Genomic DNA, 26,704 nt, shown 5'->3' on the forward strand with positions numbered 1-26,704 from the left:
TTCCTGTTAAGTTTTTACTCTTATATCTGATAAATGTTTTCAAATTAATTTTCTTGTCATTACTGTTCAACCTAGTAATGCATACAAGGCAAAAACACTAGACCACAACTCTATATACTTCCAATATGAAAATAACTTCTAAAAAAAAAAAAAAAGAGAGAGAGAGAGAAATGCACAGATTCTGTCAGGAAGGCAGGTACAGCCAAAGAACACATATTACATTTTATTCAAATTTTATAAAACTATGTATCTGGCAACGGGCAGAGGGACAGTGAGAAAGAAAAAACATACAGGTCAAATCAAAAACTGCATTTTAAAGTCAGATTATTTTCATGGCCAGTGTGCTTTTTATATTTCCTTTCATAGCTCAAAAATCACTACAGCTAAAGATCAATGTCTCAAAATAATCAGATAGAAAAGCATCAGCTCCACAAAAAGAATCGTGGTCATGCAGCCTTCCAGCGGTCCTATGCACACTGTTTATCTTTCACTCAGGTAACCCACATGGTATTGCACTTCCCAGTTATAAAACCTTGGATACTCTGAAACTGCAAACCAAACTGTACGTAATCAGTATATTAAGCAAAAGGCACAGCCAACAATTCCAAATTCCTAATATTCCTAATAGCCTACTGAACCGCATGTTAATATGCTACACGTGCTATTCTGCGTATTTTTACCACGTACACTTACGGCTGAATGTTTCCTCCACTTTCCAATGCAATATATTTTAATACAAAATCAATGGGTGTTTTTGGTGGGCAGCATAAAGGTTTTATCCCCTCAGCTCTGAGTCTAAGAAAGTGATATTGATTTAGATGTTCACTCATTCATTTTATAGGACAGTTTTAAAGCATTAGGTGATAACCTAATTGAGAGGCACGCCGTGTGAGAAACTGAGATTGTTGTGATAATTTAAATCAGTTCTGGGATGTCATCTACAATAATTTAATATGTGAAGTTACACACTCCAGAGAAAAAAATTAAAACAGTAAATGAGCAACTTTGGAGGCAGTGAAAAGGCTTTCTAGAAATGTGAGGTAAATTAAATGAATTGTTTATTACAGAAATATAAAATTAATGTAACCCATTCTGTATGTTTGTGTATATGTGTTTGTATATGTATGTATCTGACTGACTTCCATTTCCTTCTACAAAATGACTGTGTACCAATCAAGGGAACAAAACTTTTGCCATCTATCTGCTGTCTCTGGAAAACCTGGCATCATACAGTATCCATACTGATATTATTTATCCATTTTTATTTTAAAGAAGCAAATGAAATCCCACAAGTCACCAAACAGTGTTACTTCTGCATACCAAATCGCACTTGCATTGCTCAGGTACGCACTTGGATGTGCACGAGGCCAGAAGGATTCGGTATCACATCTGGGTCTCCCATCTAGAGGAGCCTGTCCTGCATTCTTTCATGTGGGCGCAGAGAACACGCTGATCCATCTGCCATGGATTTGTACAGCTGATGAACCAGGCCCAAAGTCCCCCAAACTTCTCCGATTACCGCAGTCATTAGCTGCAAGCAGCTTCGATGACTTTGTTTAGCGTTCAGCCCATACATTCTTTGCCACGTGCGGCCAGCCAAATAGAACATATGCAGTACTGGATCCGCTATCAGTAATGGCATTAGCAGAATCTAAAGAAATCTGAAATTCCTTCCTAATGCAGGACACAATCCAGTGAGATACTAAGCACCCACATTTTCCACTTTTTTTTTTTTAAAAAAAAATCACCAGAGTATGCAAAGTCTCGTGCTTTGAGCATGAAGCAAAGTGAAACAGTTAATAATAAGAACAAACACGCCTGTCATACAGATGATTCAAATTTATAATTCATGAACTTACATGTAAGAAATAATTTTGCTCTGAATATCCTACATTTTTTCCACTTTGTGCTCATGCAGGGTATTGCTAATAAATTTATATTGTTCAAACAGTGGCTAAATAAGGAGGCTTTTTACACTGCATGTGTATTCAAAGAAAACAAAGTAGAAAACTAGAATATAGAATATTCATAAATAAATAATCCTGCATTTGAAATGGATGGTCCTGGAGCTCTGAATTACGCCTCTTAAGAGTTAATATGTGTGGACTTTTTCCACCCCCAGAAGAGTGGCAGAAAACCCCTCGGAAGTGAACTATGCCTTGGAACTGATGGCAATTTCTGTCTGAAAGAGCCATACCTTTATACGTTAGGTTTAGGGACAAAACCTGCTTATCCATATTAAAAAATAGTTTGTATTAATGTATAGTTTCAGATATTAAACTGCAGAATTCTCAACATATGCACCAGTATTTTAATCTTGTTCTTAAGTAGCCTCACACTTCCAGTAAAAAAAAAAAAAAAAAAAAAGGCAGGGGGTGTGGGGTGGGGGGAGTAAACTACAGAACCTTTAGTCCCCAAAACAGATGCCAGCTTGGGATTTATTTAGCCAAGGAGTATTTAGCTTGGCTCAGCCTCACTTGAGTTGAAAAAACACTTGCCTATTCCAAGAAGTTTTTAACAAGCTCTGCTGCAGATGCTGTTGCCATTTGGCATGTCACCGTCACTGTGTGGTACAGAGGAGAGAGAACTCTTGACCACAGGTTTTCCTTGGCCAGGGGAGCCAGAGTTTTTGGCTATTGCTGCTCTTCTGACCAACTGGCTGCATGTTTACGGAATGTGGTTTTAGACGGGGTGTTAACAGAGGTTGGGTTAATAGCCTAACCCAGACCAACAGTGAGGTGAAGGCATGACCTATCCAATCTAAGAAAACAGAGATTGTATATTTTGCTGCTCTTAACCTAGAGTCTCTTGCATGCACCGTGCCTATAGACAAGAAGATATTTTTCTTTGCCTCGGGATAGATGACAACAACTTTAAAAGCTGTACCAGTCATGCAAAGTAGAAATATATAAAAATATGTGGTTGCTTAATCTTTGTCGGCTTGATTTCATTCTCTCACTTATGACAATTTTACCTTGGCGTAATGCCACTGAAAGAAGTTAAATGAAGTTACTCCTGTTTTCCACTATGATGAGATATCTTGAGAGGATAAAAACCCTACAGAGTTAAACTGCAAACTTCTGTCCTCATATTTCTACTTGCCAGCAAATGGCAGCTCTGAAACTGGAAAAGCCTAAGTGTTTCAACACTGATGAACTTTGTTCCAAGGTATTAGTGCTGAACACCTCTTTGAGAGTGCATATAAAACTGGGGAAAGCTGCCCATGTGTAGCTTAGTTTACCGACACTAATCCTATAACAGTGCAAATGCCTGAGGAAGCCTCGACCTTGTAAGACGCGTAACAACTTTAAAAAACACCATGACATTTGACTCCTATCAATAAATTATTTTTGTCTGAATTTTGGCACATCTTTCTGATGGCAGCACCTTTGTTGCATTCAAGCAAAAGAAAATATCGTGGCTTTATATATGTCATTCAGTCTACTTTTCTAACACTGGCGTTACACTGACACACCATGTGCCTATCCGGAAAAAACAAGGACTACATACACTCCCTCCTCATTAGACACTTTTTACTTCACTGATGATTAACCGACAATTTCTTCAAGACAAGTTGTGGAGCACAGACACCATCAGGGAACCAGCCAGACCATTTGTTTAAACACTACTAATCTGCACCAAAAGTCCTATTTAACATGGTTCGAATCACACAGCCGACACTTCAGTTCAGTTCCCTCTCACTGAGAGCTCAGCTAGGACTAGTAACATCTTGAAAGTTCATAGACTAAACTGACACAAAGGCAATTTACTGCAGCATATTAAAAAGTGTGTAACATATGACTAAGAATGAAGTAAGCAGTGTCTGGCTACATCCCCCACTGTCTGGGTAGCCAGTATGCAAGAGCAATATAAGAAAACAAAATATATCTTTTTAAATTTTCCATTTTACCATTTTGGCTTCCGAATGCATTGGGGGGACTTGAGGTGAAGCACAAGGATTATTGAGGTTCGGCCCCTGCATTCCCATGATGTTGGAGTTCATTGACATTTGTCGCTCCATCTTTTAAAAGAAAAAGAAAGAAAAAGGTTTAAAAGTGTCTAGAGACATTTGCAAGAATTTATGCCTGGTTTCTATGTAAATGGACTCAGCTTTATTTCTTCAAGTCATGACGGGAAAAATAACAATCTGTGTCATGAAGTGCATGCGTGTGTGCACGCAGGCGTGTGTTTCATCAGAGTCGGCCCTGAAAACTCACAGCCAATTATAAAGAAATGGATTCTTTACTAAACAAATGTAGCAGCCACCCAGGTTTGCACTTTTTTTTTGTAATGATTTTCTCCCTTTCAGTATAACAACACTCGGAGTTAAGTGGTTTTAAAAGCATCACTGTATAAAGCCGTTCTCCTGTCAGTGCAGCCCAACTTAGCTAGTTAAAAACATAAATAAAAAACCCCAATCTTGAGTATATGGAAAACGAGTTGGCTCTTTTTCCTTCACTCGGCTTGCTCAGCTGAGAGGAGTTTTCCATATGTCTTGTACGGGAAGCTTTCATGTACTGCTGATGCAGCATAAAATACAAAGCAGGACACCTGGCTATGCAGAGCACTTTCTGCAAGCTAAACTCACCATGGCGTGAGTGAGGGACACAACCTAATGGCAGAAAAGGACTAGATATAATAATTTCCTGTAGTGCTTTCCCTGAAAAGAGAGAGGCAAGTGCTGTCACACTGCTAGCCTTCGCTCAGAAGGGTCTGGGTGACAAGTAGGGTTATGGTGCTGCTTTCAGCCACAGCTGAGCATCCTGCCTCAGCTTGGGTTGCTCCCTGAATCTTCGGCTCATACAAGAAAGCAGCAGCTCTGCTGCAGGATAGGAACAGCTCTATCTGCAAGATAGGAGTGGCTCCCACAGTGATCTTCTCCACAGTCCATTCATGAAGGCTGTGGGGCAGGAAGACTCACATCTGTGGGGCTCTTAGCCAGAGCACGCCTGCTTCGCTGCAAGCAGAGCTGCCCAAAGAGCTCCCCAGCAGCAATCTGAAGCCCCTGAGCTTACGCTGAAGCAGGATGTTTGCTCCATTTTAGGTTCATTAGTAATCATGCCAGAAAAAAAAAAAAAAAAAAAGAAAGAAAGAAATTAAAAAACAGAACTGTCCACAGTGGCATTTCTTACATTTTTTTGTTGACCTTCCTGGTCGATACTCGAGGAGAACCTTATTGGTAAGTTACTAATTAACAACTTATTAATGACTGCTCAGATAGCAGCCAACCTGAATCTTCTTAGCCCCAGACTGTCCCCCTTGCCCCAGCAGTGCCAGAACAAAAAGTACTTTCCTCTCATCCATATCTGATCGCCCTCAGGTTGCCTTCCCAACTGAACACCATGTGATGAAACAGAAACTTCTCCCTTCACACTCCCCTCTTCCCCATGCTATCCAGACTCCTTTCTACTCCTTAACTGCCCAGCTGTCTTAAACTGAGAGTTGTTAAAATCATTTAATAATTTGAAGCTACAATGACAAAGCACCCTTAATCTCCCAGAAGATGAAGAGTATTCCCAACACTGTAGAAATTAGTGGCAGTTGAAGATGAGCAGTGATCATGACCAAATTTTAATGAAGTGCAAGTTACTAGGCCTGGAAAGTAAGCTATATTTCCTTCTTGTTAGCTGGTTATCTCACAGAAGCAAGATTACTTCCGAGTTCACTACCATAACATATGTACATAACTTTTCCAGTTTTATCTGACTTCAGAAATTTCTTTTTGTTCCAGCGCAGACATACTGATTTCACTAACATGACCAAGTGTGAGAACCAGAAACTGTAGTCTCATGTAAACTGTTTCTAATCACTCTCACACTAATTAACATTCCATTAACCGCACCAGAAATACTCTTGTGCAAGACAAAGCAGAGAAAAATGTCCAGCTTCCCTAACTCATTACACCTTGATCTTTTTTTGAACAATCCATCAGACTTTCACCTCTGCACAGGCTGAATCCAGAGACAAAAATAAATAAATAAATAATGCCCCCCCCCCCAAAAAAAAAGAAGCAACAACAACAGCAAACTACAAAAAACTTACGGGCATGAGTACAGCAGAAGATCCAGGCATGGTAGGGTTGGGCAGGGTGCCAGGCATAGAGGCAGGCATAGGCTGTCTTTGTCGGTTGTGTAGGTGCAGTAGTGAAGACAGAGAACCTGGAACAGGCCTAGGAGAAAAGGAAAGCGAGTTGTCATGGGCTTCGGAGACCAAACCAAGCCTTACAGTGCCAGCCATTGCTAGGCACTGACAATTCTAGGCAAGCAGGCACAGAAAAGCCAATCCAGCATTTGTCATCTCCTGCACAAATCCATAGGACAGAAGGTTTTCAAGAAACAGATGACTCATATTCCCCCTACTAGTTACTGGTTAAAGCACCAATAGAGTTCATCTGAGAGAACATGAAAGTAAACCCAACAGCAGGTCTAAGTCTATGCACCTCTGCATCTTACAACGGCCAGCAAAAGATTTCTACCGACAAAGCAGGAAAATTTCCTGGCATGCTACATCAGTGAGTTGCTGTAAATTCTGCCTTCAGGAACAAAAATATTTGGATAATAGTTTTGCAGACTATGACAGAAAATTAAACACATTTATATTAATTCAGAAGTTTTACCACCTGTAAATAAACTACTCTCAAATGAAGATTTCAGCTCCACTCTTGACATTTTGTCCTGAAATTCTACCAAGCCTTTGTTACAAAGTGAGGTTTCTAATACTGCCAATTTGAATGTAACCAGGACACCGAAAATGGAAAAAAATAGCAAAATTACATATATTACATTGAGATTAAGTAGCTTGTAAAGGTAAAAGGTAAGGAATATAAAGAAGCAGAGAGATATTTTGGCAAAAGTATTTTAATACATTTAGAAGGATTTTTCTAAGTAAACCAGAGGAAAAAGTAATGTTGAGGAAGTAGGTCCACTAAGAAAAATCATCATAAAATTAATGGATTAAGTGAAGCTTGGACTACTCTTTGAAGCAATCTGACATGTTAACGTTTCATAGAGCAGGACACTCTTGAGAGCAGGACCTCCCAACTCCCACTTCTTCAAACCTCCCCATTATTTCCCATCCCTGTACCTTCAGTCCTTCAATCCTCCTCTCTAAAAGCCCGCTACCCTCCAGAAACATTTTACGCCAACAAAGCCACCCCGAAGTCTTGCCCAACCCTCGCGCCAGACACTCCTGCTGCTCCCACCCCCTGCCCTCAGCTGCCCTCTCCTTGGCAGCTGCAGATTACTGAACCCATCCTTTTGTCTTGGTTCTCCATGAAGAGAAAAAGCCTGTGTTTTCAAGGATGTTTAAAAAATCCTCCCAGACACATATAGTACTTGTTCAGAAGAAGAAAAAAAAAATCCAACAACAACAAATGTAGCTTGCATATGGACGAGAAGCTCTTCCTATGCCTCCCTGGTTATCTGCTGACGGAGGAACATGATGTACTTTACATCTTCACTCCCCCCAACGAAACTCAAGGTAATGTCTCCCAAATACACGATAGAACCTCGTGAGAGGGTGCAAAAAGCAATGTGATTGATCAAACATGAATCAATTTCTGGGAGAGGGGACACAATGGTCTACTCAGCACTATGGTGAGCCTGGGAAGTTGTGGAGATGGCATAAGTGGCATGGAAGTTCTGCAGAAAAAAAGATCTCAGAAAATAAAGTACACAGCCCTGACCATCCTATTTCCAACTAAAATGCAGCTGCTCCTTGTACCAGTACTTACTCAAGCAAAAGGGCTGAGAAGTCATTAGGACAGGGCCAAAAAAAACCAAGAAATGTAGATTCTGGGGAAGGGAAGGGAAGGGAAGGGAAGGGAAGGGAAGGGAAGGGAAGGGAAGGGAAGGGAAGGGAAGGGAAGGGAAGGGAAGGGAAGGGAAGGGAAGGGAAGGGAAGGGAAGGGAAGGGAAGGGAAGGGAAGGGAAGGGAAGGGAAGGGAAGGGAAGGGAAGGGAAGGGAAGGGAAGGGAAGGGAAGGGAAGGGAAGGGAAGGGAAGGGAAGGGAAGGGAAGGGAAGGGACAGCAGGCAGGGAGAGGGGAAAGCGTTGGTGCACTCTCATGGGGGTCCACCAGCTGAGACACAGCCTACAGGAACTGTTCTTGCTAACAGGAGGAATGTGTTCAATAAAAATATCACTTGAGTTTTTCAGTGTGACCAAAGTAAAACAAATGCCATGACAACAGCCCCCTCCCCATTTAGTTATATGGAGACTGTCCCATATATAGACCCTTTGTACAATTCACCGATTTCATAATAACCTTAGGTGTTAGGCTGTTTGACAGAAACTTATTTTGGCCTGACCTAGGCAATTTGTGCACGTGATTCTCAAGGGACTGCAAGGTTTGAGTTTTGCTTATATGTTCCAGAGCCAAAAACATTTCCAAAATTGCTTTAATGAGTTTGGGAATATGGGACTTGGGCAAAAGGGAATTATTGGTATTTATTAAAATGGCAAAGAAGCTTCCTTGCTGTCCCCAGTTTCACCTTTAAAGCTGCTTCACTTTGGAGATCTGCATATGCTTTACACTTAACTAGAGAAAAAAAAATCCTGAGTACTTCAGGTATTTCTTCTTGCTAAACTCCTGCAAGTCTACTCCCAAGTGCGTTTCTGCAAAGAGCTGCAGAACAGGCAGAGAAACTTTGTGCTTCCAGGTTGACCCTCTTTGTTGAAAAGTCTGCACTGCTCCTGCCACCAATAAAAGTGCTACATAACGCACACCAGACTCAGCTCACCACTGGGACAGCCTGACATTGGCCAGTATTCATGGATACTTCTATTGCTTCCACATTGAAGGCAGGTCATTGATTAACATGCACTCACGTGCATGTGCACAGCCAGCTCAGGGGATGTTTATGGCAGAGAACCTACGTATACACAGGCTGAGATGCTCAGCTTGTCTACTTCTAAGGCATTTCTTCTTCCAAGGACAACATAAGCTCTTTTGTTGTTGCTTTTTAACCTGCAGCAAAAAAGCCAGTAAGAGTTTATAATTGTTATTTTTGATGTTGGACACGTTGACTCTGCTCCTCGCTTTACAAGTGCTGAGGAGGTACAGCCTGTAGCCAGTCAGTCAATATTGCTGACCGAAGGATTTTAATTCCTTGGCACCTGTGCTGCTAAATAAACAGGGTTGTTGGGCAAACAGCCCACAAATAAAGGACGGATAAGATAGAGAACTGGCAAGTGCTCAACCTCACTGAAAATCTGGCTATCTGTAGGGTTTTTCCCAACTTTAAGAATTTTCCTCTTGTCCCCACAGAAGAATGCTGTTGGACACTATGGGATCTCAGTCAGGATTTGCACACCACCTCGTTGGGCGTATGGAGCCTGGATGGATAGCCTTTACGGTGGCTTAGTAAAATACCACGTGTTAGCTGGGCTGCTCCAACTGACAGCGTTGGCTCTCCTCCCTCTGTAGGGTTGTGCTAACACTGTGAGTCATCATTACTAACATTTAAGCAGATGGGCGGTACCCTGCTAAGCCATGGTGACTCGATCATTTTCCATCATATGACTCTACCCAACGATTAAAGATAAATCCACTAATGTAATCAAATATCTATGATATATACTTTGCTATGTGCCTTCTTGATTAATACCAAATATTCTGTCTGCTATGATGCAACTCCGATCTGACCCAGTTTTCTAGACTGTCTGATGACTAAATGCTACATTTGTCTATTAAAAGACCAGGCTTCCCTTAACTTGTACTCTTCAAGAATAGTTTCTGCAGATGACAATTTCGTGCTGAGGTCTCATGAGATTAGGTCAATATTAACCCAGATCATTCAGGCTTGTGTGCAGAAGGCCAAATGCTGTTTAAAGCATTACTGCAGCATGTTTCTAATGGCAAAGCACTCCAGGTCAGTGGGTCCTACCACAACCCCTGTCATGATCCTTACTCTCCTGCACGTAGGATTCATGAAAAGTCAGCAGGAATAGCTACACCACAACCCAGTTTGTTCTACCTTAGCTAGCTTTGTTCTGGAAAACATAAAGCCACATGTCTATGGAGTTGCATTTGAGCAAAGGATCTCATTCATCTCATGATTTTCTATGGCCTCCAGACCCAGCCAGCTCACACAGAAGAGCCCACAGGTGGCTGGCTGTGCTGTGGCAATTCGCCATGTTGGGTCAGCACTGGCTCAGGGATTTCTGCACCACACTCCAGTTATGCAACATAGACTTGCCCAGACTTTCATGTCTTTATATATATACATATGTATATTTATATATGTATATATATACATGTATACTTATTACCTCAGCACCTACAAGCCTTGGTTTAAAAACTGTGGGTGAGGTCCTGCCCCAGAAAGTTTATAGACCAAAGATAAAATGAGGGAGAGAAAATAGAAGCAACAGGGAAACACAGGTGATTAAGGCAGCGATGGCACCCCTACGGTCAATGCAATGGTGAACAATCACTACATATCAACATCCTAGACCCTTTCAAGGTATGTCAGTACGTGATGTGGTTTGGGCTGCTTTCAGGCTGAAGCACCCAGGTGGGCTATCATGCTAATGAGGAGAACAGCTGGCAACTGTCAAGCCTCTGAATGTCTCATGGGCCACTAAGTACCATCATAATAAAACTTTTCATTGATAAATGGTTTTGATATAGTTCACTGGAGCATGTGGTTCTACAGATCAGCTACAAAGCACTTGCACAGCAGCTACTGAGGCCAGAGTACCTGAGCTGAGTGATGTCCTTGGCCTTCCATATTTGAAATATTCAGTCAGAGGGCTAAGAATTGGAGAGGATGTTTTAACCTGAGAAAAGTGTACTGACTGGAGGAGTTGTCTCACTTGCAGGGCCTGCTGTTGCTTGATCCACAGTGCCATTACTTTAGCCTAATAAGCTAGCTATGGCTTTCCTCCTTTGTGGACCATGACTTGAGATGCACCCTCCACCAGAAAAATAGGACGGTTCTGCCTAGTCTCAATTTATTCATTTGTCATTCAGAGGAGGAAAGCAAAACCAAACACAACAGAAAGCAACAAGGCATCAGACAAGTACTTGGAATACCTCACATAATTCCTGGGACCTCACCTGGCCTGCCATACTCCACATGTAACAACTTTTTAATCACAGCATCATCAGAGAGCCAAGCTTTCCAAGAAATGGGAGCATTATGTCGCCAGTTTTTTTCAGAGAGCCAAACCATATTCAGAGAAAAAGAAAACTGGCACCTAAAATTAATGGATCTTTGCCAACCTAGTAAAGATCCTTGTTTGTATTTCTCAGACAATTCAGACATCTGCATGATGTGGGTAGATTGTTATTATCAGTAGCAGACATTTGTACTGTAGTGGTGCCCAAAGGTCCCAGTCTGGACCGGGACCCCATTGAGCCTGGCACTGTACAAACACAGATAAGAGACAATTCTTACACAGTGTGTTTACAATGTAGAGACACGAAACAGATGAAAAGTAGAAGATGGAGACAGAACATACAAGCAAATAAATATGCTAGAGAGTTGGAGGCAGTTTAGTGGCACTCCTCTGGTTGCTTTTTTGTTTCTTTGTATATTTTTATTGAACTCATACTAGCTCAGAAATGACAGGGCTGAGGAAGTTTGCAAGAGGAAGGGAGTAACTAAGATTGAGACACAGGAAGGGCAATACTTTAGAGAGGAAAAATTGTGGCTCATAATTTAGATGACTTTGCTATGCTTTCTGCAGAGATTTTTAAACAGAGTGTGCATATGTTTTATACATGTGTTAACTTAAGGATTTTTGTTGTATAAGAGGAGACTTTCGCCTGGGAAAGAGAAACTAGCTGATGGTACAGACACTGGCAAAGGAAAAGTGATGCTTGACACTGTAATGAGAAACTGGAGGAGTGAGATAAGATAAGACTAAGCTGCGAAAATTCTTAAAGACAAGAAGCTTGATTCAGAAGTGAAGAGAAAGCCAGTTTAAGTGAGGAGAGCTGGCACAATTAAGATAACAAGCTATACATTGGCGCAGAGGTAGAAGGAATTCAGTAACGGGCATCACATAAGGAGCAAGACAGAGCAGACACGAAATGATATGGACATAGTCAAAAGCAAGCAACAAGATGTTACTTCTCAATTCATGTATCCTTTGATGTCATGTGAGAAGGTGTTCAGTGGGAACAAAGCATCTCCACCAGAAATGCATTCTTGCTCACTTGTTTCAATTCACAGGGACAGAACACCTCACTGAAGGGAAAGAGTAAGGAAAACAGAAGATGGACAGGGAATGGGTGCACATGCAGGAAAATACTAGGAATGCATATAAAAATTACTCTAAAATATGTTAAGAATGCTGAGCTTGTAGGAGAAAAGCCCCACAAGTCAGCAGCCCCACTGCTGTAATGTATTCAGTGGGCCAAATTCTATTTAAAGATTTAGTCAATGGTAAATTTTGCCTTTAGAAATTCCAATTGTGTTAATGCCACCTATATTTCCTGAACACATGTTCAAGGAACCTCTGCAAATTAAGCATAAGTGCAAGGACCAGCAGGTCCTTGGAAGCCTCAGAGAACCCATTAACATTTACCTTTTGGCTCTCACAGGTCTTAGAAACTGCTGGTTTCAATCTTCCCTTCCCTCTAAATATTTCACTGGGTCTTATTGCCTGACCCATTACAAGAAAAATAAGAAAAGTTAGAATGGTTTCTCAGACTACAGCCTCCTCAGAGAAGTTTATGTTCTGCACAGTGTTATGCACACAGCTGGAACTCACAAATGATACGTGGAGGATAATGGCATAGTTAAAGCAAAACAAGGAAACACAGCGAAAGGCAGGTTCAAGGGATTATAAAGAACTAGCTCATATAAAAACACATTCTTGTAATAAAAATAAAAAAAAGTGGGTTAAAAACAAAAAATCTGCAGCATAAACATGACAGAACACTTAATCATGAAAGCAAGCAACAATGTCAAACTGATCCCATTGTCACGTTCTCCCAGCTCAGACAGGACCAAAAGCCTAGTTCTGCAGGAAAACACATGATCTGGCATCACTGCAAATAAAAGCAAACCAGTTTCCACTGAAGAAAAAAGGTGACAACAATAATCAAGCGCACCTAACGGCAGCTGACTCAAAACCAGGAATCATAACAGCAATAAAACTTACACAGACACTTTCTAAAATGCCCATTCTTTTTAAAGGTCAGGCTTAAGGCTCCAGCCTGGCAGATTCATGAAAACTTGAGAATTTAAGGCTCATTGAGGAAAAATATCAACAGGTTAAACAACTGGAAATAATCCTAACCCCAGCATCCAGACAAAAGTGACAACTGAACACCAAGCAACTGTTCTGCCAGGTTTGTACTACGTAAAGGTGTTGGAGCCTTCATTTGCTCAAAGTGACTCCAGCAGCCGGACATTTGCAAACGCTTTGCAGCAGGGCAAATGGCATTTATTTGACTTTCATAAATCTGTGTATGAAAAGAATAATAGGTCACAAAAAGATGGAGAAAAAGTCCTCTTTACTCCTAAAGGGCTGAGAGAGTATTTGGAGAGCTCTCAGTGAGTACCCAGTACCAACAATTCCGTGTAGTGGAAATACGGCAAAACAAATTTCTCAGTTAAAATTCTGTTTCTATTCACCCTTATTATTTGGACTAGTGAAATTTAATAGAAATGCTGAGATAAAAGAGCTTTGTAAACCCTGCTTTATAATAAAAATGAAATAAAAAGAATGTTTTTGAAGTGATTTATTTTTCCCTTTTTTTTGTTCAATTTTTTTTTTAACTTCCCAAACAAAGCAGAAGTTTGTCTCTGAAAATAAGACGGTGAATTACAGCAAAGTCATGAAAACAAAGAACCAACAGTTTCTCCAGTGCAGGCTTGTTACCATGAGCTAATAATTCCAGACTTTAAGCAAGCTGAGCCTCTTTTTTTAATAACTGCATGCCTCAAGGCAAAGTATTTCTACTAAAAATTATTGAGGCATAGAACAAGGCAAGGTGTGTGAGCTAATGTTGGATTGTTCGGTTACTAAACCAACTCCTATAGCAATGAGCCTGCTCTGAACTGACAGATTATTTCTCTGTATACACTTGTATAAACACACTGCTTAAGATCGAAATCTGTGTAAGCTTTCTTTTCAATTAAAATGTCAAAGATGACAGCACATGTTTTCACTGTCCTCAACAGAATGATGGATGCCGCAGCAGCAGTTTCATGCCCCTGTGTTTCAGAGATGTTTGCCTGCCTGGGTGTCTAAGAAAGATGTACTTGCTGATCTTCTCATATGCCTGCAGGCAGAAAGGACTACTATAAAAACTTTATGTTTCGGATGGCTTAATATCTCATGGCTTTCTCTTCCTCAAAGTCCCCTCATGTGCCCCCACATCCAGTGTTGTAAAAGTTAGAGCAGAAAGTTCATTGTGCCCAAGGAGGCTGGAGAAAGTCCTGAATTAAAACACCGGATTGTTGCTCAAGTGATAAGCCTGAAATCTCAGGCTGGTTTCTGATCCTGGGCAATTCAGGCACCTAAATGAGGTCCCCACAGAAACGGAGTTGCCCTGGTAATAGTGAACAGAAAAGACATACTGCATGCCAAAAGGAGCATCCAGTATTTTATTTATTTATTTATTTTTAAATAGGACAAATCTTGAAGGTAATCAAAAGTTGCCTGGACATAGTCCTAGGCAAGCTGCTCTAGGTGACCCTGCTTGAGCAGAGAAGTTGGGCCAGAGGACCTCCAGAAGTCCCTTCCAACCTCAAACATTCTGCGATTCTGTGAATCTTTACTTTTTTAGCTACATATCCATGAAACTGAATAAAACTTTGTCCATCAGATTCTCATTCATATTTATCAGTCTAGAACTTGTAGAAGGCCAAAGGTAGCAGCTCCAAACTTTGCTAGGTCTGAAGACCATGTGGCAAATAGAACTGGTAGCACACATAGTCATAATGCTATTGAAGGAGCTGTAGCATCTTTTTGGCCACAATGTTGCCAGAAAAAGCCTAACTAATGAAAACAGTGTCTGTGAGAGGAAAATGTGCCAGCAATCTGCCACCGGCAGATTCGGTCTGTTTTTAAGCTGACAAGACACAACTGTACTGTATGCAATATGGAACCATGGTTTGCCCACAGTAACTAGTGAGGAAAAACAAGAAGGTACATACACATGAAATGAGATTTAAATTCTACCCTTAGCGCTAAAAATGCTACAAAATTAACATATCTGTTAGACATTTTTAAGAAGACATGATTTAAGAAAACACATTCTTGAGTTCTTAAACAAAATATCAAACAAGCAAAATAGAAAATGAGGAGCTTTGAAAAGCCGAAGATGAATGACCAAAATCCAGTCATTAACCCCACGCTTTAACAAGAATATCACAGAAATAGCTCACTCTGCCCTTTCTAACACTCATGGCTTCCCCAACACTTTGGCCACTAGCTCATGTTCCTGGATTGCCAAGATCTCTCTACAGCACAGAATTGTGGTGAAAGCACTTGTGAGTAGCCCACCGCAGTCACAGCCCCATACTCATTCAGAGTCTCAAAGCTGTCAGTTGTTCAGGGAGTGGCAGCGAGAAGGGAGAAAAGTATGTACGTGAGGGGGGACTCTCAATTATCTGTTTAACAAGTCACTTCCAGGTGTAAAAATATCATACCGCTGCTAAGTATTTCTATATCTTCAGTGACCCTCTTCCCACCCCCAACCCACTCCACTGATTCCTTTCAAACTTTCATAAAAATCAAAATGAATATATGCCACGTCCCAGAAGGAACCTTTGCACAAGCTTCATCTATTAAACATGCTAAAATTCCCAACCTCCAGTTGTATTAGTACAAATGATGAGATGCACAGGAGAGAGGTGAACCTGAAGGCAGAAGGAACAAAGCTGTTGAGAGCTGCTTCAGCTGTACTTCAGTGGAGATCAGCTCCAAGCCAACGCTGATTGCTCTCATTATCCAAAGAGGACACATTGCCTTCTCAGCCTGCATGCCAATCAGTGTTGGCACAGACTGAGAGCATCATTCGAGCAAGCAGGAATCCAAAACTCATCTATTGCATTTTTTACATAGCTCAGGGAAACTTCACTAAAGGCTAGAAATCCCATTAGCTGCTGTGTGGTAATAGTCCCCCAGAACAGCATATATTACTGAACTGCGTGCTCCAGAAATGCCCGATGACAATGACAGAAGCTCTCCAGGTAGAGGCTGCTGTGGATTTCACCCACGCTCAGATGATGCCAGAGGCCAGCAAAGATGGGCCATGGTTTCCAGTGTGTGCAAGAGGGAGAAGTGCTAGCACGCTGAACCTGTTGTCCACACATGCAACCACAAATTCGTGGCAAAATTTCTCTCCTTCAGCATGTATGCACACTGAGACAGCAAAGCATAGAAGAAAGTTATTTTATTCTTATAACAAAATGTACATTGCCACTGTGATTTCCAGTCACTATCTGCGCCCTCTCTTTCCCTTTTAAGCACTGGTTTGAGCATGAACCTGCAGCTAATTTTGAGGTTGGAGTGCATTTGTTTTCACATCAATGCAATTAATTTCCACTGGAAACTGCATCTCAGGCATTCAATCAAAATAGGCCTAAAATAATTCTGAAAAGCTCATCTGTCTCCAATCTATATAATGTTTTAAAAATTGGATGCATGCCCTGCAATAACATTGCACTTCACAAAGCTTAAAGCTCCAAACTTGAGGGTATCAGTTACACTGAAACTGTAGTAAATTAAAACATCCAGTTTCTGGTTTGCATTGATTTATAAATATCGACAAAACTACTATTGCAGTCATTACCACTTTGGGTGCTCAGAGTTGAATTTTCAACAGTTCAGGGTTATTTTCATTCTTATTGTGGCTACAGTAGCCTTTCAAGCTATAGATCAAGTTCCAGATAACATGTAAATCTTAAATCTTAGTTTTAAAAATATGCGTACAAACCAGCCAATACTTGTAATAAAAAGCAGCAATTCTAAATGGTCCATAATGTCAGATAGCGAGCACATTTTTTTCTAGTCTCCAGCTTAAAGCAGACAGGATAGTTTACTATTATGAATTGTTTTAAATAAAAGTGAGTGAAAATGGGATAAATAAGAAAAGACAAACATATAATGCCTCTTTTATATACATATATATGGAATTTACTGTTTCTCTTGAATAGTTTTTTAGAATGAAAATAAGAGAATCAGTATCATTTCAACATTTTTTCTTTTCAGTTAGAATGTTCAAAATGTTTCTCCTAAATAGCTTTGTGTTTTAGTCTACCTGTTGACCTTCAAAATATGCTTGTTTATGAGCAAAATATCACTGAGGAAATAAAAACCTGAAAATAAAGACAGCTCACAAGCTGTAACCCAGTTAACAAAATAATTTGACAAAACAATAGGAAAAGCATGAATCCATCAACAGCAATAGAGCCAATTCTCAATGGTGTAAAATGTAGCTTTGCCAAAGACAATGGATTTAAACCAACTGGGAATCTCACTCATATACACACATGCACGCACACTCCATAAACACACAGCATAGAACATGCATTACATCTAGTTATGAAACAAGCTTTGACAGTGATCAATGCTTTATGCTTCAGAAGAAAACAGAAATCCCCACCTTACACCTTGACTTACATCTGTGGACTACTACTGAGTAATTTCTCCTGACCTCTGGTGGCGATTAGTTTATGAAGTGAAGCAGGAGGATCACCACAATACACATGGTGTTTCTCCTGAATGCACTGGCCAAATTCTACCCTCTCTGCTCTTATTGATACTGTCACTGAAGCAAACATGCTGGCCTGCAGTCCAGCTTTCCAGTATTCTTTGCTTTCTTCTTCTTTGGCTTGTACAGCCCATACAGTAGAAAAAGACAAGGAGAAGTTGACCCTATTGTGGCAGATATTCCGTCGGGCATGATGCTCTTGCTGTTAAAGTTCATTTGTTGAAGTGCTGCTGTTGCAGTCATTTAGAATAGTCAGAACCATAGAAATGTATGACACCTATGAAGATATCTTCCTAAATTATACCCTGAAGTGTTGACTTACACGTGTTAACCGCTACACTACATCGTATCGTACTAAGAAAAACAAACGAGTAAACGGAAGTTTATTTTATATCTTCACTTTCCAATTTGTATTGATGTTTCTGGTTTGGTGTTTTGCAGCTGTTTTGCTGTGTTTCTGTTTTTTTTTTTTTCCATTTTTTCCTTTTTTTTTTTTTTTTGTCTTGAGGAAAACTTTATGCTAAAGAGGAAACATTCTCCCAAAAGAGAACATTGTGTGGAAGACTAAGATAACATATACTGCACCAGTTTAAAGTAAAGGGCTTAATGGTCAATAGTCAAACATGCAACAAGCTTAGGTCATCCTGTCAACCTCCAAGGGCCTGAAGTATGAACACACTGTTTTGCTGGGGAGAAGTGTCCTTCCTGATTTTTTATTTCATGTGTTTTTAACATGAAGAGTAAGTATTCACTAAGTCCATGAAGAGTTTGGGTTTACACTGTTTCTTTTTTCCCTTGCTTTCCCCGTTGAGGACTACTGTTGAAACAGCGCTTTAGCTAAAACACTGCTATACCAGGGATGTAACTATATCAATGGTGTGAACAGCAAAGTCAAAAACTGAATTAGGTGAATGTGAAACTCTGAGTATACTGGATAACCTTAAGATTTTGCACATTTCTCTAGTTCACCTCACAGTTTTCAGCATCATAATTCAGCATTGCAAGGCAAAGAGGAACTACCTTTGTACACAATGCTTTAAAAAGACCAAACCCTTCCAGGAACACAAGTGTAGTTGGCTGGCCGATGCCGTGAAACCCAACTCAAGTGCTGCTTTCCAGTGAAGTGCCACCATAATCACTGAGATCAACTGCAGCATTTGCATTAAGAGTTTCCAGAGTTAAACTGTGGGAACTGGCACCCTGGAGTTGTCAGTGGAAGTCTTCTGACAATGCAATTTGTTTCTCCTGATGGCCTGACAAAGTCAGAACATGTTGACATTCAAGAAACTTCAGTAGGTTAATTTTTTATTCTTTTTTTTAAAATAAAACAAAACAAAACAAAATGTTTGCTCGGAGCTGTTGGAAGGGCAGGGGAAAAGGATTATTCGTTAGCTTAGGAAGAGAAAGAACCAGCAGGGGTAGAACAGGAAGGAGAAGTCATGCCATTTTCTATAGGTCTCCTAAAAATAAGCAAAGTGTTGGTCACACACACAGCCCAAGACATGCTGATACAATGCAGGTAAATGTGTGAAAAATATCAACTTTACCTAAACAACAAAGTGGCAGCTCCAGTCGGTTTACAGTAACATCAAATCTATTTGGTTTGGCCCTCAGGGAGCCAGACTTTTGACTGATCTGGTTAAAATATCTCAGCAGTCACATAAATAGATCTGGTCAAAGCCTGTTGCATCACTTGCATTTATTTTTTACTGTTAATATTTAGCAATGGAAGAAAGATACAGATCTGTGCTCTATACACTTGCCATCTCCAACAATATGATCTCAGCTCAGAGAGCAGCAGGAATTTGCACAGCAGTGAGCATGGCTGACGTCCAGGTGTCGGAAGCCATGGCTTACTTGCTCCACTGTGCGTTTTTTGTTGTTGTTCTCTCTCTCTCTTTTTTTTTTTTTTAATAGGAAAGGCAAATATGATGAGTGCAAAGAATAGTGGCAAAGTCAGATTTCAAGTCTGCATGTTTTGGTTTGGTTTGTATTTTTTCCCCCGGTCTCTCCCTATTTTGTGAACACCCTATTTAGCCCTGATATCAGCCTACCAGATAACAAGTCCTTAGAATGTCTCCCACATAAAATTTGATGAGAAACGTAGAGCTTAAGCATAATGATTCAGATGTGTATCTTTTAGACCAACATAGAAATCTGTCTTTATCTCTCTCTCTGTAGCAACAAAGCAACCGTCTGAATCAACAACATCACACATCGTATAAATCTGGCCCAGACTGTGTGGGATATGCAACAAAGGTAATCTATGGCTTAAGAGAAGAAAATGCAGCAGTATATATATGCAAGACACTTTGCATTTGGCAGACACATACAACCAGCTGTTTGCTCTTTAGCTTGTGGCTGTACATCTATCGGGACACCCCCCACCCCCCAACACCCCTGTAACTTTGCTTAGCTCCCGGTCTTATTTCCACTGTAAATTTAACCCTAAGCCATGGATAAGCATAGCGTTTGGGGTTTAGAGTTAAGTGTCATTTAGTATCATTTCTGACATCTCCATACATTATAATGAGCTTCTTTTTCACAGGGGACTCAAGATCTGATTTTAATTTGTGGTAGGGTTATGGTCACAATAAATGTCTATTTCAGATATTCATGAGAAGTCTCTAATGCAAATGGAAATAGAAAGTGGCTGTTTTCTTGTATTTTCAAAGCCATGTATGTAAAACATCCAGTACAGATCTGTTCCACATGGAAACCCGTTATCGATCCACCATTGCGCCCTGACTACTGCCCTGGCAGCAGGAACCACCATGCTGAACAGTCTCAGCAGGTTTTATAGCTTGCATAATAAAAGAGCAGGTTATGAAATCATTAGCACCTCAGCTGAGGCTGCCACAGGGATGCCCCTCTGTGTTCATTGTGAAACGCTTCTTTGGCAGCAGCACCCTAGAAGGATACTTGAATATTGTTGCTTCAGTAACACCTCACAGAGTGGGAAGTAAATCAGTTTTTTCATGTTCTCTACTTATGTGTGGGGGGTGGAAGTCCCTCTGGTCCACCTCTAGGCTAATTCTCTCCATTTACACATGCTTAATTCTAGGTTTGAAGACCTCTAGAAAGCCCAGACATCTATGATCACACTCCTAGCCCTATGCAGCCTGTGATGCCAAGGACCTGGGCCATGCCTTGGGAGGCTGGAAGAGACTTCAGCTTTGTCAGGCATCTTGTGTTCCAGCTCCCTTTGTCCCGTGGGCAGCCACTGCTAGCAGTGCTTCTCAGCAGCCCAGACATGGCCGAGGACTGCCCTCTCTGTGGCTGGTGTCCTGGCACAGGGTACAACCCACAGCCTGCTGGCACTTTCTCCTCCATAAATGCAAGCTCAGGTGAAACTATGTCAGTCTAAGCAGCTGAAGCTAAACTTGCCTGCCCCTCCACGGGAGAATTCAGATCCCCAACAGAAAGAAACAAAATCCACTGTTGGTCACTGAGCAAAAGATCTAGGGCCCTTTGGATGTTCGTTATTACAACCTCAAGACCCTTCCTGCAAAGTTCAGAAATATTTGTTAACCTTGCCCTTGCAAATGAGCAAGGTAGCGCAATCATGACCTGGGTCAAGGACAATCAGTGGCTCTAATTATCTAGCTGGAGTTACACTCAGTCAAGTCAGACAGGGCTGTCAAGTAAACGATAAGTATGTGCAACCAGGAAAAGGGAAAGTCATGCAACTTGTATGAAGGCACCAGCACCAGGTGAGGAGAGGGAACTTGTTGGAGGCAGTGGAATTGTACTGACTTGAGCAACCTGAGAACATGGTCCACTGCTATTTGCAAAATTGAACTAAATCAGTTTTACCAACTGCATAAGCTAGAGCATCCAAAGAAAGGACAAGCGTCAATCAGATTCATGACCATTAAATAAAGCTAGCTTATGTTGCCATCTTCCAAAATCAATGCACTGGGTCACGATTTAAGTAATTGAGATGATGGAGTTTTTTAAAGCAGCGTAAGTAAATAGCAAAGCTTGATGTGATATAAAAAGCACCACAACAGAAAGGAGAACTTGATGTAGTAATGAAAATCACTTACCCTTAATCATCCCTGAGACAGTGTTTTTACAACACTATTTGATTTATTCAACTAGCAAACATGCCTCCTTTGACTTTTCTAATAACAGGGCATCTTAGACATGCTTGTTGGGATTTGAGTTGTGTTTTATTTTTTTTAATCATCATCCCAAGTGCATTATTTAAAAGTCTTTGATGCCTTTTGTGTAAATGGATTCACTAAGCAATAAATCATATTTATTTGCAAAGGAGACAGAAAAAAAAATCCCAAGCAACCCAAAACATTACTAGAAAAGTTTACAGAAATTAGAGGTTTGGTCACAGGTGTGTAACCAATGTTGCACATTCCTAGAGTACACAATTGCTTAAAGACTCACTGAAGCCCACATTCATTGCTGCTGACAAGCAGGCTACTTAGTGCAAGAGAGTGTATGAAACGTTGTTCGCTGCATGATTTATGATTGTGCCCTTACATTAAATAGGAAGGACTGAAAACTACCTGTGCTCTGCTGAGCAGCTCCACGCTTCCTCTTGCATGGAAGGGCCTCAGCTTTTAGAAAAGCTGGACAATTTCTCAAGTGAGTACGCTCTTGTGACACTGAGGCTAGCCAGACCACAAACTATTTTATTATGTTGTGCAAAAACCTATGTGCAAAAAAAAGCCTCTTTAATTAAGATAGAGCAACCAGCACTGCGGTTGTAATTACCTTGGACTGCTTTACCCACGGGCATAATGAAATAAAATTGGACCCTCTATATTTTTGTTTTTAAACTAAGTAAACCCAAATTAATTTATTCAACTAAAACCAGACAGGTTTCTCTTTAAAAGGAAGGCATATATGGTTGGAGGGGCTGGTGCAGGAGGCAGTGACATGCAATGATGACTGTGAACTGCAAACTGCTGGCAAAACATTTGGCTTGCCGTTGGTCCGTGGCCAGTATTTTCCTTTGTTAATGAATCCCACATCTTTTCTAAGTTAAGCATTTTTTCTTCTCCCCCCTCATTTTATTTGAAACATATTTTAGATATTTTTGTTTTTATGACGTCATGGAACATGATACAGCCCCCTCCTAACCCTGAATATGGGAAAATCAATTAAAATTTTGACATTAGGAGCTATGATATAAACATATGGTTCAACTACTCAGACTTCTTTTTTTTAAGCAACATATCAAGGATCAGTGCAAGGAGAAATAACCACATGAGAACACCACATTACTGGAAAAAAATGATAGCAATTCAAAGTGTATCACAGCCAGAACCATGCTATTCATGAAACACGAAAACCACTACAAATTTGACAAGTTTTGACAGATTTCCTCTTAGACTTAGGGTTACATATTTTTCAGTTGTGTTCTTTTCCAAGGAAAATGTCCATTAAAAAAAAAATCCATCCTGAATGCTGTGTTTGATATTTAATACATTTCATCTCTCTCACCCATAAGGACCTTCATTTTATGACGTAAAGAATGCAACCTTAAAATTGGGTTTTATGGGCTTTTTCTTTAACTTCTGACTCTTCCCTGAAGAAAAACAGAAGAAAAAATAATTGAGAATTTTTCCACCAGAACAGAAACATGATTTTCAAATGTGATGAACATTCTGGGCATCCAGTCATACCTGCCCTACTGACCACCAGTCCTCCGGACTATGTGTCAATGAAACCGCTTCCAACTCCCTTTGGTATTTCAAATCATCAAAAACTCAGACAGACAAAATCATAAGTCACCAAAACTCCAGGGAATACTGGCACCAAACAGAAGATTTAACTCTTTAGGTCACTGCGCACAAGGTTTCTGCTGCGGCAAAAAGAAGTTCTTTCCCAGAGGTCCTGCATGATTACCGGCAGCTTAAAGCAGAGAGTTATTTTTAACCTGTCACTGGCAAGAAAACAAGATTTTTCAGTCATCTTCTGCGGACATCTAGTCTCCAATCCCGCAAGCAGTTAGCTACATGAATTTACATGCCCTCCTTTAATATTCTTGAATCTTACAAACCTTGCAACATTTTTTCAACCATCGTAGCTCAATTAGTCCTACTGACGGAAGAGATGACAAATTATAGCACAGCTTAGCATTGCTGGCTCTACAGCCCCACACTGGGTGAGGACAAAGATCCGATGGAAAAAATTAAGTTGCAAAGTCTTTTCTGCACCAACCTCCTTACTTTTGCTAGCATGAGTGGTGCTGTGCTTGTGTTAGAAATAACGAAAAGCTTTTCTACAGGCTGCTGGTGTCAGCTGAAAGTTATACTAGGACAGAAACATCAGTTATCTATACAGTATGTGCAAATCAAACATACTCTAGCATAGTGAATTCACTTGCATTGTAACAGATGTAATTTACAAAGCAAAGCTCAAAAGATACAGTAGGACTTTTCTTTTTTCTCTGTCAAATACAAAAGATGCCAAATACAGCACTTTCAGAATAACCAAAATTATTAAATTCACTACAAAAAAAACTACTTAGTAAATCTTATATGTGGAGAGGAATTTATAGTCGGAAAAGCAGGGGTTTAGAACATTTCTCAATGTTCCAGTTTGATGTGATGTATTAATCTGGAAATTCCTCTCAATCACTTCAAAAAATAATATTTTTGGTAAGCTGAATTATTTTTCCTCTATTTTAATTGAGAAAAAAAAAGTAAATAAATACAAAATTAAGTCATTTTGACTTAACCTAAATTATATTTTTTAATTTCAGTCACTAAGTTAACAACTTCATTATTCACAGAGAGCTAGCTACCATAACATCTCACCTGCCACAAGCACACCCAAGACACAAAAGAAAATTTAAACCTGTCAATTCTCCTCCATTTCCTGTTCTACAAAAAACAAGCTAATATTCTTTTTTTTTGTCTTCTCCCCCAGATTTTTATAAATGATTTTAGCAGCTAGTGAGAAACTTGAACATTGATACTTATGTATTAATCAAAACATATCTAATGTTGATATTTTCAAAACTATTTTACTTAGAGACTGACTAGGTTCCTTAATAAATTAACTGAGCAGGAATGCCATTTTCAGTGAAAAGGGAAAATAGTATATTCTACAGGAAAGTATGGGACTTTCTGTTTTTTTTTCCGCAGGGATTAGGTCCTCCAGCCAGGAAGTTTTTAACCACTCATCCAGACTGACCAATTTGCTCTCGGTCCGACAGCCTCATTCCGACAGCGGTACAAAACCATCTTTGACATTTATTTTAAAAGAGCAAAGCTTGCCCCAATCACAAGAAAAGAGGATACAAACAAGGTGAATGCCCGGCAGTAAAACATTTGACTGAGGTGTACTGGGAGCCAGGCTGCGTACTGTAGGGCTGCACATTTTGGATTTTCATAAATATGAAAAATATCCTTCTCTAAGCCTTTTAGCTCAAGATGAATATGAGGTTGAGGCAGCATGACTGCACAGGCTTGTCAGCGAACACTCATGTCCAGTGACTGTTCTTCAGTCTTTACATTATATTCCATAATAAATAATTAATTTTGCAATAATAAAGTAACGGAGCGTTCAGGAGGGCAAGACATGATTTTACTGTGGTATTAGTGACAGCATATTGGATAGTCATTAGTTAATGGATAAATACGAACGGAGGATAAGGTATACAGGGAGTTCACTGCAAAAAGGCACTAATGTGCCATTATTTTTAAAGTGGGAACAGCTTTTGCTAGCTAAGTTCCTGTAAAACATACCTTTGAGCTTACAGTGATATTAGCAAATGCATCCCCCACATAGACATGGACAGAGCTCAAAAGGTTGAAAAATTATCCTTGTCTCTTCATTTTGCAAAACATGCTGAAAAATACCACAAAGGCCTGGAGTTTTGTTTGTTATGCTTTAGGTGCCCTGTTTTTGTGAGAAAAAAAAAATATATATATATATATAATAAAGGTACTTTAAACAGCTGATTGGTTCGAAAGTACCTTAAAGATTTTTTTTCTCATAGTATTTTAATTTTGTTTTTGCAAATCTTGACTATAAGCAGAAAATACAGATGCCTAGTAAAATAAAGAACAAGAATTCATTCAGCCATTTGTAAACTGGAAAGATATTCTAAGTCCACAGTTACACCACTCCTGTTGGGTGCTTATACTCTGAAATTCTCAAAAGAAGGTGGACACAAGCAGGCACAAGCAGGACTGTTTTCCTGTCTCACCATTTGCTTTTCTTATTGCTTAATTTCACACCAAAATCCTTCCCATTTCCCCACCCTGTACAGACAGCCGGTTCTGCCATCTCTGCCTAGTGCAGGATCAGAGAACAGCTGCAGTCAAAAGGGATCTCTGAGGGTCTCCTTGTCCAATCTTCTGCTCAAAGCAGAGCTAACTGCGATATCGCAGCAGGCTGCTTGGAGCCTTCTCTAGACAAATTTTGAAAACCTCCAGCCATGGAGACTGCACCACCTCTCTGCAGCCCGCTGCTGTGCTTCGCCACACTCCTCATGTGGGTGCCTTTCCTTTCCTAGGTCCTACCGGAACTACTTTTGCTAAGACTTGTGACTGTTACCTTTTGTATTCATGCTGCAAAGTCAGGAAGACCCTGTCGTTTCTGTAACTACTCTATAAGCAGCTGAAGGTTGCAATTAGATCCCCCTTTAGCTGTCTCTTCCCCATGCTAAGCAGTGGTCTCCTGATGCTCTCTCCCTTCAGCACAGGGAAGATGTCAGTAATAACATCTGTCCTCCACACAACTCTCCAGCCTACCTCTATTGCAGTGCCATGAGCCTTTGCAGGCTCACGCAGGAACATGTGCACCATTTGGGGGTACTCACCTGCTTGGAGCTATTCAACTGTCAAAGCAGACTTCATCCCAAACTGCCCAAGATTTTGGCTGAGTGCAGTGTATTTATTCTCCCCACAACGGAGAAGATCTCCCTAAGTCCTCTAGGGATTGTTTGGGCCAACTTAAATATCTGACCCTGAGCCAATCCGTTAATTATTATATCTAATGTTTGTCCTGTTTGAAAATTACTGTGCACGAGAGACACATGCCAATGCACA

The 26,704-nt window shown here is 40.4% G+C and overlaps 1 protein-coding gene across 11 annotated transcripts in view; it reads right to left on the reverse strand.

Moving 5' to 3' along the window:
• CREB5 (cAMP responsive element binding protein 5) overlaps positions 1-26,704 on the reverse strand; it is a 259,614-nt gene that overhangs the window by 67,956 nt on the left and 164,954 nt on the right. For all 11 annotated transcript variants that reach the window (XR_014580464.1, XM_083825947.1, XM_083825942.1 and 8 more), the window contains 2 exons: positions 6,043-6,169; positions 3,911-4,021 (listed from right to left, as the gene is read on the reverse strand). Coding sequence is in view for 10 of the 11 variants with exons in the window: in XM_083825947.1 (XP_083682073.1) it covers positions 3,911-4,021; positions 6,043-6,169 (238 nt within the window). In the remaining variant the exon portion in view is untranslated. The remainder of the gene's footprint in view (positions 1-3,910; positions 4,022-6,042; positions 6,170-26,704) is intronic.

The sequence above is a fragment of the Anser anser genome, assembly GCF_964211835.1.
Source record: "Anser anser genome assembly, chromosome: 2".
Classification (NCBI taxonomy): Eukaryota; Metazoa; Chordata; class Aves; order Anseriformes; family Anatidae; genus Anser; species Anser anser.